Raw genomic sequence first — 14,167 nt, 5'->3', positions numbered from 1 at the left:
CTCTTGCTCTATGTCCGTTTAATGTTAATGCACCCTTAAACTTATTTTATGTTAAGGAATATAATCTGCAACTCGCAAAAAAGGACAATTGACCAGTCTCATTCAAAGGCCATAAGAACCCAATTATTTGTGTAAAAATGTATTTTTGATAATTATATTATATTTTGATGCTAACCGTGCTTCGTGGCCTTTTGTACTACACGATGTATGGTTAGAAAGACCATAGACTTGTTGAATTCCTTTAAATTTTAAAACATAATATTATGTTTATCAACGTTAATAATAATTTATCAAAATTTACTAGGTAATAATAATATTGTTCATGTTACATTACCGTGTGCAAATAAAATAAATGTTATGTACCATGTTCACTTATTTTTTATTAACAAATAATTATATTAAACTCATTATATTATGCTCAATTATTCTGAATCTTTCACACTAAAAAAATGCATAGATTAACTAAATTATGCAGAAACTTAATTAATTTAATTATAACAAGAATTTAATGTAATTTATCTAATATTGGAACGAATGTTCATTGCCTTCTCGTATGTACCTTGGTGATAAATATGCAGAAAATGGTGTTGATATTGCCAATCTATTCGCTAACAACTTTTCATCCGTCTTTGATAATAAAAATTGTCCAAACAATACGTTTTCTACACCAAGTATAACCTATCGTAACTATCCCTCCTTAGGCAAGGTGTATTTTACTGAACGTGAAGTAATGAAGAAAATAAAACAATTGGATATATCGAAGGGTTGCGGTCCAGACGGAATTCCTCCGTTATTTATTAAACGCTGTTGTACAGTCATTGCGCTGCCCTTATATTTAATTTTCAACCGCTCTTTGGATTGTGGTACTTTCCCTTCTGAATGGAAGAAGGCTCGAATAGTGCCCGTCTATAAGAAAGGCGATACAGCCAACATTAAAAATTACCGTCCAATTTCAATTTTATCATGTGTTTCTAAATTATTTGAATCTCTCTTGTGTCCCGTTATCGTAAGTCATACTTCCAGTCTCATTGATAGTAACCAGCACGGTTTTCAAAAGGGTAGATCTACTGAAACAAACCTGGTTTCTTATATATCCACTGTTTCGAACGAAGTTGACAAAGGCAACGAAGTTCATACAATTTATACTGACTTCTCTAGTGCGTTTGATGTGGAGCAGCATGATGTCCTTCTATTGAAACTTGAATCTCTCGGCATACATGGATCATTACTTGCTTGGCTTACCAGTTACTTAAAAAATAGAATACAGAGTGTGGCGGTAAAAGGATATGTGTCCAACTGTTACATATCTGACTCAGGTGTACCTCAAGGGTCACATCTGGGGCCAATATTATTTACGATTTTTATTAATGACCTATGTTCTGTTTTCAAAAAAAGTAATTATTCGGTTTTTGCCGATGATTTAAAATTATTTAAAACTATAAAAACACAGCATGATATCTCAGATTTACAAATGGATCTTAATAGGCTGGAAGATTGGTGTAATAAAAACAGTATGATAATTAATGCTAAAAAATGTTTCTTCATACAACTCTCCCGAAAAAAGAAACCAATTCTAGCATCTTACGTCATTAATGGTCAGAATATAGAAACTGGTAATGAGATCCGCGATTTAGGAATCCTAGTTGATAGTAAACTAAATTTTTGCTCACACATTGATGCTATCGTTATAAAGGCCAGTAGATTGTTAGGTTTTCTTAAAAGAAACACAAAATGCTTTAAATCAAAGACCAAAATTTTACTCTTTAATTCATTAGTTAGAAGCCATTTAGAATATGCAAGTGTAGTGTGGAATCCGTTCTATGCTGTTCACTCTCAAAGAATTGAAAATATTCAGCGTATATTTACCAGACATATAGCTTTCCTTTCACCTGGAATTTCACATAGATCGCCTTATGAATATCGATTATCATTCTTCAAAATGATTTCACTTCGTAATCGTAGATTGTTGCGTGATACTATGTTCCTATTTAAAATCCTCAGAAATATAAATCATAGCCCACAAATCTTAAGTCTAGTTAGGTTTGCTGTTCCAAATAATTTACCACGTTATCCTGTTTTCAAAGTTTTTGACCTTCCAAATTGTCGTAATAATGTTGGTAGAAACTCTCCAGTAACTCGCATATGTAGTACTTTTAATGACCTATGTAAGTCGCTGGGTGGTATAATAGACATAAATTTTGATTCAATTATAGTTTTTCGCAAAAAAATTACAAATTTCTTGTTTGGCACAAAAATTCAGTAGAAGAAATTATGTTGAACGATTTATTTTTTCTATTCTTTTAATTAAATTTATTTAAGCACTTAAAACAACAGTAACGTAATTATATTATAAGTTTTCTTGTGCATACCTGTAATTGGTGTATACATCATATTAATATTCGATAGTTGTTTAGTTTTAATTGTGATAATTTTCATGTGTACTCTGTTGGTATGTCTAAATTAAATAAATAAATAAAAATAAATATTATTTGACATTAATTTTGAGATTATGAAATGTTCAATTGTATTTCTGTGATTGTTAATTTGATTATGAAATGTTCAATTGTATTTCTGTGATTGTTAATTTGTTAGAATTAAGTTTCTCAATATTTATACCTACAAAATAAATAAATAGATAAAACTTAAATGTTTTATTTACAAAACTAAACTACGTATACAAATAATATTTAAGATAGTATCTTATAGTTGGAATATCTATAAATCTACAATGAATCGCATAATGTGTCGGTAAGCGCATAACTCGAGAACGGCTGAACCAATATCGTTAATTATTTTTATTATAATATTCCTTTAATTACGAGGATGGTTCTTATGGAGAGAAAACACAAACATGTACCACGGGCGAAGCCACACTTCCTTAATTATCTGTCTATAATCACAATATCACATTATTACAATATTGAAATCCATTATTGGATTCATTTTTAAAAAAGTGATGAAACTGATTTCTTATTAAACGCTCTTTAAAACACGTTATTTCTTACATCATTATTTACATTTAACTAACAGATAAGCTAAACAGAACTTATCTAGGAATTGTAAAACTAACAATTATATCGAGAAAAATAATGCATCAATAAATTATGTTAGGTTAAGTCTTAAATTTCCAAACAATTAAACAATTTGTACTGCTTTCACTAACCACAAAGCTTTATAATAAACTATTGTGGTTACGCATTTTCATTGTCAATTCTACTGTTAATATTTAATTTTGTATGTATTGTACTAACTATGCCTCGCGGTTTTCCTCGCATAGCTCTGCTTCTATTGATCTTAGCGTGTTGATATATCTTTTTTTTTATGTTGTCAGATAGCAAACGAGCAGACGTGTCGCCTGGTGTTAAGCGATACACGCCGCCCATAAACATCCACTCCACTGGGAAATGGATGCGTTGCTGTCCATAAAAAGGAAAGAGAGGGATATCGTAGGAATTAATTAGCCTTGGCTTGCTGCCGGTTTTTCAGATACTTAAAGGTACACTATTTAAAGGATTCCATGTTATAAGAGTTCGGGAATACCGCTGGTGGAAGGTCGTTCCAAAGCTTTACAGTTATTTATATCTATAGATTATAATTATATAGTCTTAGGTACTTTATAAATAACAGCGAAATAGGCAACCGCAGCATAAATAGACGAGCCATTTCATACAGGTACCTAACCTACGCACAAACGTAAATTACGTAAATGTCCATTACGTATTTTCCTGTAACATACCGATAATATATTATATGAATATACATTATTTTTCCTTCGAACGTCTTCATAATATAATACAATCGCAAACACATTTGCAGGGAATATATCTTTAAATCTAGCTGTGCCTCGCGGTTTCACCCGCGTTTATTTGAAGCAACTAGGTACTAGTAATAGGCAATTTACAAGAATGCAACGGTAGCTGTCAGATATAATTTTTTTTTTTTTTCGTTTTTGCATACTTTTTTATAGTCTAAATACATAGACTACATAAAAGCTTTTTATCGACTATTATCACGCAAAATATAATTCGAACCAATAATTCCTGAGATTAGCGCTTTCAACCAAACACACAAACAGACTCTTCTGCTATAATATAATTATAAACGTATAGAGAATGACACAAGCTTGCAAAAATGACCAAGCACGGGACTGCACCTTAATCATTATGTTATTTACCGAGTTTTAAATAAAAATAACACGCCAAGTTTTTCATCGAATAGGTTTTACAACAAAGAAAACAACCATTTATGAAACGACCCCTTGATCTATTAAAATTTTCAAATAAAGCCCAAGTAAACAAACATTTATTTATTCAATTAGACTTCTTCTAGAAGCACTTTTGAATCGTCATAACATAAATAGGTACCTAGTTCATTTTTTATATAATATTTTTATGAGTAAATGACGAACCCAAAGCTTTAATCAAAACAGTTGGGTATTACAAATAGCAATTGTTATTGTCAATTGGGTTTAATTTTTGTTCCACGGGAATCCCATAGACACGGACATTAATATGTAACCAGCCACAACTATATTTGTGAAATAATTAACAACTAGGTATTTAATATTAGGCATATAACTATTTTATATAATTCTTCCGCCCGCGGCTTCGCCCGTTTTGTTTAAAACCTAATAAATTATATACTAAAACTTCCTAGAGAAAACGCATAAAAATCCATTGCGTAGTTTTAAAGATTAAAGCATACAAAGGGACATAGGGACAGAGAAAAAGACTTTGTTTTATACTATGTAGTGATTAAAAACAATAGAATTATTACTCTCATTATATTGATTACACTGGTCATTACAAATCTATATTCACGTAAACAATATTTAAAATTACAATAATTATACACATGAATAAGCTTCTTTTGAAGGAGCTTTTAAAATGTATATAACTTATTATATCGATATTACTAGTTAAAGCATGATTTGAATAGATCAAAGAAAGAGAAATAGAACTGTCTTGTGGTTCTTAAGCGACAGCATCCCATCCCATTTTCATCTTCCATATTTTCATGAATGCTATAATAGGCTCTCTGACGACTGACAGTAAATATCCCCTCCACATTTCACCGAGCGATACATTTGTGTGCCTGTAGTACAGTAGCCATATACTATGTAAATTAAATAAAAAACCCCATATGAAGGATACATAAAACCAGTCTCAAACGTGTCTGTAGCGAGACGGTTGTTTTCCTTGTATTTATTTAGTACCTATCTAGTGTACAATGTTGAAAATAAATTGTTTGTGTTGTTTAGTTTTATGTATCGGAATAGTTACGGCTGGTGAGTTTTCTTTTCTTAATTGGTTACCAAAACTTTGTGAAATTGCAATGTACAAAAAAAGCTCTGCATATTTTTAAAACGAAATATTTATATAGCTTTTATAGTATACAAACTGGATGAACTGACAAATTGAAAATTTATTTTTACGGAGCAATAGCCAATAGGAATATAGGGGAATTCCATGGTGACGGTCGGGACATTTTTACACTCTTTCATAACTACATAACCATAATTGTGTAGTTTTAATAATAGTTCACAATATATATGAACATTGATATAAAATTGAATAAGTAAGGCTGAATCTACTTGAATTTCAAATGTTTGAACTAATCTCTTTCAATGAAAAAAAAGCATTAAAAATTGTGACGGTCGGGACTCTTACTTTCTTGTCTACTCCAGATGTACAGCTACTTTTTAAAGTTTGTAAGAAACTATCAATGATATTAGTACAAATATTTAAGTGTGTATAATTAAAGGTTTAAACTATCATTCAGTAAAGATCTGGTTTGAAATTAAATTAGATTTCGCAACTTTCTTTGTCTGGTGTCACTTTACGTGGAATGCCCCTATACCCATGTAATAAATAATAATGTTTGAATTATTTGCGATTATAATAAAATGTGAGTAGTAACTAATAGACAACATAAGAACTTTGTTTACTAAAAAAGCTATAGATATTTCAAAACCAATAATTAAAACGAGTAACCAGTGGCTATTATTATGAATAATACATCATTATTTATTTACGTACTCACTACGTGTTATGCAAATTTAGATTTATATATATGTCGTGGCCATATCGTAGATTTGCTCATTTCATGAAATGGCCAACATAGTTTGATCAGATCGTTAAATCGTCAACGTTTCACGATTTGGTCATCGACATTTGGCCAGATCGTATAAAATATAGGTTAGGTTAGGTTAGACTTTAATAAACAACGCACGAGCCGAGCGAGCAAAGCGAGCGTGCCGCGAGTGCCAGAAGCGAATCGCTTTTTAAAAAAGAAACAAAAATAGTCGCATGATCTGGCCAAATGTGAATGACCAAATCGTGAAACGTTGACGATTTAACGATCTGGCCAAACTAAATTGGCCATTTCATGAAATGAGAAAATCTACGATATGGCCACGGCATATATATCTATAGCGTAAATTGACTAAAGGGAAAACGTACAAAATATGATAGAATTATGTTAAAAAAAACAATCACATCGCAAAATACATTAAAGTAACAAGTCGGCAATTCGGCTTCGCTCGTGGTACATATTCTCAGCTATTACGTACATGTCCAACGGTGAAATATTTTTCAAATCGGTCTAGTGGTACCATCACATCGGTCCAGAGATAAGCGCGTTCAAACAAACAAACTATTCAGTTTTATGTTATTTGTAGTGGATATATAGTTTAACATTTTAACTAGTGGATAGAATTATCTATGGATAGATATGGATGGATGGATGTTTGTAACGCTTTCACGCAAGTATTACTGAACCGATTACAATGATATTTAGTATGTAGGTAGATGAAGACTCCGAATAAGACATATGCTACTTTTTATCCCAGAAATCCCACAGGGATACGGAACTATACGGATATTTCTTTGAAAACGCTGAAATCTCGTCCACTATAAAACTTAAGATGTCGTTGATTCTTCAGATTTCTATAACTACCCTCATATTATTCCAGGGAGATTATGCAAAGTACCGAACGGTGGAGCCGGTACTTGTATACCGATATCCAGATGCCGTCCCATCTACGATCTGGACAATCGATTCGACTTGGACGAAAATGAAAAGAGGTATATACAGCAGTCGTTGTGTGGCAGTTCTTCTAGCCCTATTGTTAAGGTATGTACATATTGTCCTAACTATGCCTCGCCTAACCTATATTTCTAATTAAAACCTAATATATCTAATTAAAACTATTATTAATAGGTAGGTTTATTTACTTCAAAAACTACAAAAAAAATTACCAGTGTAAAGCTACGAAAGCTTCTTTTTATGTGCTTTTTTCGAGATTTACCAGGTCGCAGTTAAAACGAATATTTAAGTTATGTCTAAACAATACACATATTAAAGAGGAAAACTTTTTGACTTTTTTAACAGACTTCAAAAAAAAGGAGGAGGTTATCAATTCGGCCGGTATTTGTTTTTTTTTTATGTATGTACACCGATTACTCCGAGGTTTCTGAACCGATTTACGTGATTCTTTTTTTGTTCGATGCGGGATGGTGTCGAATTAGTCCCATAAAAATTTTATTCGGATAGGCCCAGTAGTTTTTATTTTATGAGCATTTTTGTCCGTAGGGATTTGTAAATTTTGCAAGTGCAAGTTTGAAGTCGGTTGTTTTTAACGCAGTTATCACTTGTTGTTGAACGATTTTGAAAATTCTTTCATCAGTTGAAATCAACATTTGGCAATTTATTTAAACTTTAAAAAATATCGAATCGCTTTCAATTGATCTCATACTGTACTGTAACTATCCTGACACAAATACCGTAAAAATTTCTCATTGAGGAAAAATATTGCAATATGTTTACCTCCAAACTTGAAACTGAATAACTGAATACCGTTTCAGATATTAGGCTCCCATACGTACATGACGTCATACAAGGAAAATTAGCTAAATCATTTCACGATATGAATAAGACACGCATAATATAAAAAAAAATTGTATTTCGCATATCGTTTTCCTTCCTTTTCGCACTGAGTATCTGTTTTACTACTGCTTTTTTTATTAGAATCCATACTAATATTATAAATGCGAAAGTAACTCTGTCTGTCTGTCTGTTACTCAATCACGCCTAAACTACTGAACCAATTTTCATAAAATTTGGTATGGAGATATTTTGATACCCGAGAAAGGACATAGGCTACTTTTTATCCCGGGAAAATGACAAATCCCGGAAATCTCACGGGAACGAGAACTATGCGGGTTTTTCTTTGTCTGCGCGGGCGAAGCCGCGGGCGGAAACCTAGTTATGAATAAATTACGACAATCATGCAGCATTTCAGCACAATACCTTCCCAACAAACAAAAGCTTTCAGACTTTACTAGCATAAAGAGTTACTAAGCAGTATCTAAATTTTCAGGTTTGCTGTCCACATCCATCCGAGTGGTGGAAATTCAAAGCCAATGCCATATTTCTACCGACAACCGAACGCGTGCACACGACAATGAACCCAACTCCTAATCCTGTTGTTCTGATAATACCCAAAGATGTGGACACCCTTGAAGGCGGTTTGAATAACCAGAATCGCTTCCAAGACCTAAAGACCTTGCCTTATCATGGGCCATGTGGCAAGGAAGCGAGCAGCGGCAATAAGATATATGGTACGATTTAATTGGAATTCGAGCACTAAGAGCACTATAAATCAATATAGGTTACATTTAATTCTTATAATGTCCATACTATAGTCGCAATGTTAACTTAAAACTCACTCAAGGTTATTTAAATATCACAATCAAATCACAATTAGAACATACTTATCCCATATCTATCTACTCCATCCTTGAGTCGAAATCGAGGTTTCTTAGTTATGTCACGCCAGTTGTGATATCCTTTATTACATGCATAACTTCAGCTACGCTCGTTTCTACAGAAATTCGTGCATTGGACATTTACTATCTTCTTGCTATAATAGTAGCAAGTTGAATAGCCAGTAAACGTACACCGGTCGCGAGGTCAAAGCTAGTGATCTGTACTGCAGATCTTTCATAGACCTATTCCAGACACTAGTCCATCGTCATTTGTCTTTTGTAATATTAAGTTGTGAAGGCAAATAAATGGTTTTTTATTTAATTATATGTAATTATTTTACAGGCGGCCAGGCAGCTAACGTGGACCAGTTTCCCTGGCTCGTCATCTTCGAGTACAATAGCGGCTGGCTCGACTGCGGAGGAAGCATCATACACCCCAGATTCGTGCTGACAGCCGCCCACTGCCTTCAAACGCGGCAGGGACCACCGTAAGTTGCTGTTCATTAATACAAAGCCTTCTATGAAAAGATTCTTAGTAATATAAGAGATAAATTGGTGAATAGTTCCATGGTTATTTGTCTGTCCGCCAGATTTTGTTTTAAGAATATTAAAACTACAACTAGCTTGATCCCGCGGTTGTAATGAGTGCTAATCTAGCTTATAATTAATCTTTCTCTGTAACAAATTTCATACAGATGCAATCATATTTTTTAAGTTTGATAGAGTAACAAACATTCATACGTTCTTGTGCAAATTATAATTCGTAGTTAAAGTACCTAACTACTAGTTTGTTCTATGCTTGCTTTTCTTAAAATAATTGTATAACTATGGAAACATTACTTGTGGATGCTGATATGAATTATGAATACTTAATTTTATAATGATTTATAGCAAGCTACATTGTGCGCTCACCACATTACCATTCGATAATAATATTTATCTATTACAACAGTTTTTCTTCAACAAACATGCTATCATCCCACTATATTCAACTCTTATCAATGTAGAAACCTAGAACCTAGATCTAGTACCTTCATAAATCTCGAAACTTCCAGAAAGTTCGCGCGCCTCGGCGAATACGACCTCACTACCTTCCCCACGGACACCGTGGAGACCGACGGCGGCGGTTTCGAGACCGTGAACGTAACCGTCATACCGGTGGAGCGGTCTATACCGCACCAGGGGTTCAAGCGGGAAGCCAGGCTGCACGACATCGGCTTAGTTAAGCTGGCGGCCAGCGCTCGATATGATGGTATGTTTAAGGAGATTTAGGTACTTGTACTGTATGATCTGTACCGATTCGACCCCACTTATTGAATACATAGGTGTTCGGTTAAACGAGCTAATAAGTATCGTTTATAGTATCGGGAGTTGCCACTTAAGAAAAAGAAGAAGTATCTTTATTTTTCTCTTAATTTACATTGAATTTAACCAGCTTAACGTTGATTGTCTGTATTAACTGATTAAGCTAAAATGTTAACGTTTAATAGGCATGACGAAAGATTTTGAAATCCTCTTCCATAATGTGTGTATACGTTTACTATACAAGAAAAACCCTATATTTCGGTAATATACTTAAATTCAACGAAGTTAGAAGCCATTTTTCAAAAAATATTTATAAACTGTGCCAAAACAGCTCGCAGGTGTCATGGCGTAGGTATGACGTCACTCTTTAGTAAATACGTAATTATTTGTACGCATTGCGAAGAAAATTAAATAAATATTTATTTAATATGTGTTATAGAAACGAATTTCAAAGTTTATAAGTGGTGTGCAGTATTGCAGTGTGAATCCACATAAAAATAATGCTCAAAAATGTGTTAGTAATTATTTCAAGCGAGAAAATAATAAGAAATGATTGTATAAAGTGGGCGCGGAGAACCCCGAAACCATGTATTGTGAATTCGCAATTATATTTCTGTTCTGAGTCGATAAAGCATACGTGAAACAAAAGAAAATAAATAAAAATGCGTATTCTCAACATATTCATAACAACAAAATACATCTGACGTGAGTTGTTTGCTTAAACGTGACGTCACGCGTGTTTTAGTCAAAATGGCCAACTGCAGAATTTCAATGTTTTATTTTATTGATAATCTCATTAATCTTAATGTTTTTTAGATTTTTAAGTCACTATATTTTATTTATTTTTTATACATTTTCCCTTGAAAACACTAATAAGATCATTTATGGATACTGTCGTCATGCCTATTGTAACAACTTAAATCATAGCAAAATAAGAAACAACCACATACCGTATTATTTATTTACCACCTTTATTAAAACATTACAGAATTCATCCGCCCCATCTGCTTACCAACAACCGACTTAACATCACAATTTACGAGGCAAACAAACTTTAGCATCGCTGGTTGGGGTATGACCGAAAACCGTCCGAGCAGCGACGTCAAATCCTACGTGATGATACCTTACGCACGTAAGAATGTATGCGACGCTATATACAAGTACGACCTAGAAAATATCATATGTGCGGGCGGCGATGAGGGTAAGGACTCCTGCAGAGGAGACTCCGGTGGCCCACTAATGTATGAAGACGGCAATACTTATACCGTTGTAGGTATACTAAGTTTTGGACAAATTCAATGCGGTACTGCTGGCAAGCCGGCGGTTCATACCGACGTGTATAAATATATGACGTGGATTAAAAATGAAATTAGTACTAATAGTTGAGATTGAGAAAGTTATGGTGTGGATTGGCTATTGCTAAAGTTTTACACATGACAGAAGGTTCTGTTCACTTTTGTGATTTAAAGACTACAGGTTTCGTATTAATTAGAAATTAATCAGACGTTACGATTGGCTAAATTATTAAACATCATGTATTTTTATATTTTTACTGTGTCAAGCAATAAGTATTATTTGAAACCAGTACCTGCATGCCAAACTGAAGGTAGTATACATTGTAAATAAGATTTAAATTTTAAACATTAGGGATTATGTATACGAGATATTTTATTATATTTTCCAATAGGAGAAATTAATATGTGATAAAGGAGTTGATGTATTTTAAGTGCATCTAAAAGATTTTAACTTATAAAAAAATCGTTATATTGTAAATAATAAAATATTTTTTTAAATACAACATTGTTTTATTTCCATAAAAATTTTATCTTTAGACCTAAACGATTGAACTCGAACTGATTGCTGACCTATGTTATTTAAACATATTTCCCTAATTTAACAGTTTATATATTTTTTATTATGAATAGTCACGACCATCTCTATCTAAAACACATTTTGTAAATTACCTGTATGAAATATGTATAAAGTGACATTAAATTGCAATATTTAAACTATTGTCGAATTAAAATATTACATAATTACACACTAAACATATGAAAATCTACATACCTCTTGCATTGGTTGCCGCGTCAGCAATTTTCTGGAAGGCATCCAGAAAAGCGGCAATCGCGACCAGCGCTGACCTAAAACAAACATATATAAATTATATTTAATAAATAAATAAATAACTTGAGCTCGCTGTTGCAGCCATTAAAAAACCAATTGAAAAATGCAATTTAATCTTCATCACCGTAAAAGAAGCGCCTGATAGTTTTTGAATAGCAATTAGGTACTGCTATCGTTTTGTCTACGGTTTAATAAAACAATTTAAAATGTTAACAGGCGATTATTCCGTAACCAATACAGATATCAAATAACTTTAAACTGATATTTAAAGTACTATTATTGTCATTTTACTAATTAGGTATACCTAGTACTTTTAAAATCATTTTAAAGTTTTTTGATATCTGTAATAGTTACGGAATAATCGCCTGCGCACACGATTACACCCTGTATACAAATATTGTATTAATACTTTATTTAATAAATATTGTATGTGATATCGATTAAAATATTTTTCATATTTTTCTTATCTACTTTAAAAAATAAAAAATAAAATAAACTTACTTCAATGCCGAGTGCAGTTTCGTAGCTTTCGATATGAACTCCTCCCACATCGGTGCGCTATTCTGTAACAAATATGAACAATAACATTATTTCCTTATTTATTCATACTAATATAAATGCGAAAGTCTGCGGGTCTGTTACTTAATCACGCCTAAACTACTAAACCAATTTTCATGAAATTTGGTATGGATATATTTTGGACAAAGGACATAGGCTACTTTTTATCCCGGGAAAATGACGCAATTCCGGAAATCCCATGGGAACGGGAACTATGTGGGTTTTTCTTTGACTGCGCGGGCGAAGACGCGAGCGGAAATCTAGTATTTCCATATTTCTTTATCATTTAAAGTTTAAAGCATTAACGATTTTCTTGCTATCATATAATTAACCAATTCTAATATTGAGTGGACTAGATAAACGCGACGCTCGATTAAATCCACATTTAGCATCCCTCAATTATTAATTTTCTTAAATCTTAGACCTTATATACCTATCGCGTTACCCTCACAAGTATTTTTTAAATACGATCCATAATTTTATTCGTATAAATTATTTTTTTACAAAAACAAAAAAAATAAAAGTTTAACGTAGCAGCCCTAGCACAATTCTCAGCACACGCACGGACGGTGTAATTTGTCTAACACATCCGACACGACACCGAACGGAAACCGAGCTATTTGTGACGTTCAAGGTTCCACAAATCCAACGCTATGAAATTTTAAAAACTTCTTTTGGACAGCCCTAACTCTGGTAATATTTATTTTCATCAACACATATTACTGAGCTTAACTTGAAGTTTTCTTTGCGATTCAGAGTTTCAATACCTAGACGTAAAGATGGACTTTGTATTAATGACTGCTTTCCCTTACATTTAAAAATGTAGGTCGACCACCTACCATCAACAAAATCATAGAAAATGAGTACGAGCTAATTGAGAAACCTCCTTTATTTCAAAAGTATCTTAAGCTAATTACTATGGAGTTAATCCATCACTGCATACACATTTCCCATAGACACGTCAATATCAAAGCACAGCTCACCAACCAATAACCATAGAGAGAAACTTTATCCAAAAACCTCTCAATCAATACGCCTAATTTGTCCCTATTCAAATAATTTCAATAAACTACGCAATGTCATGCACTTAGAGATCCCGTTATACGACCGTATTGTTCTTATAACGTCATCTCGAGAAAATTACTGACCTCTGCGAATGGTAAAAATATAATATGCAAAACGTGTGTACTTTTTAACTGGACCTGGTACGTTGGCAAATAATTCGAATTATGTGCTTTCATATTGCGAAAGCTATGCAATGTTCGCCAAATTTCGTTTACCTAGATTTGGTTCTTCCATAGTTAAATAGATCCAAATCCATTGTGTAGCTGTTTCATTAGATTGCTGCATTAAGATTATTTACATAAAAAGTTTATTAAACGTAGAATAGGCTATCCAGACAGTTCATTAAA

General features: G+C 32.9%; 2 protein-coding genes across 5 annotated transcripts in view; one reads left to right on the top strand and one right to left on the bottom strand.

Annotated features, from left to right (window-relative positions):
* LOC123703079 (protein MTSS 2-like) overlaps positions 1–14,167 on the bottom strand; it is a 144,953-nt gene that overhangs the window by 59,333 nt on the left and 71,453 nt on the right. For all 4 annotated transcript variants that reach the window (XM_045650957.1, XM_045650960.1, XM_045650958.1 and 1 more), the window contains exons 2-3: positions 12,699–12,760; positions 12,141–12,214 (exon numbers count right to left, since the gene is read on the bottom strand). In XM_045650957.1, coding sequence (XP_045506913.1) covers positions 12,141–12,214; positions 12,699–12,760 — 136 coding nt within the window. The remainder of the gene's footprint in view (positions 1–12,140; positions 12,215–12,698; positions 12,761–14,167) is intronic.
* On the top strand, positions 5,134–11,826 carry LOC123703082 (phenoloxidase-activating enzyme-like). The gene is made up of 6 exons (XM_045650965.1): positions 5,134–5,287; positions 6,974–7,134; positions 8,381–8,621; positions 9,112–9,256; positions 9,824–10,020; positions 11,062–11,826. The coding sequence occupies exons 1-6, from the start codon at positions 5,230–5,232 to the stop codon at positions 11,457–11,459; spliced, it is 1,200 nt and encodes a 399-aa protein (XP_045506921.1). The 5' UTR covers positions 5,134–5,229; the 3' UTR covers positions 11,460–11,826.

This window comes from Colias croceus, chromosome 25, assembly GCF_905220415.1.
Source record: "Colias croceus chromosome 25, ilColCroc2.1".
NCBI lineage: Eukaryota > Metazoa > Arthropoda > Insecta > Lepidoptera > Pieridae > Colias > Colias croceus.
The sequence above is the reverse complement of the archived record's forward strand: the minus strand, read 5'-3'. Positions and strand labels throughout refer to the sequence as shown.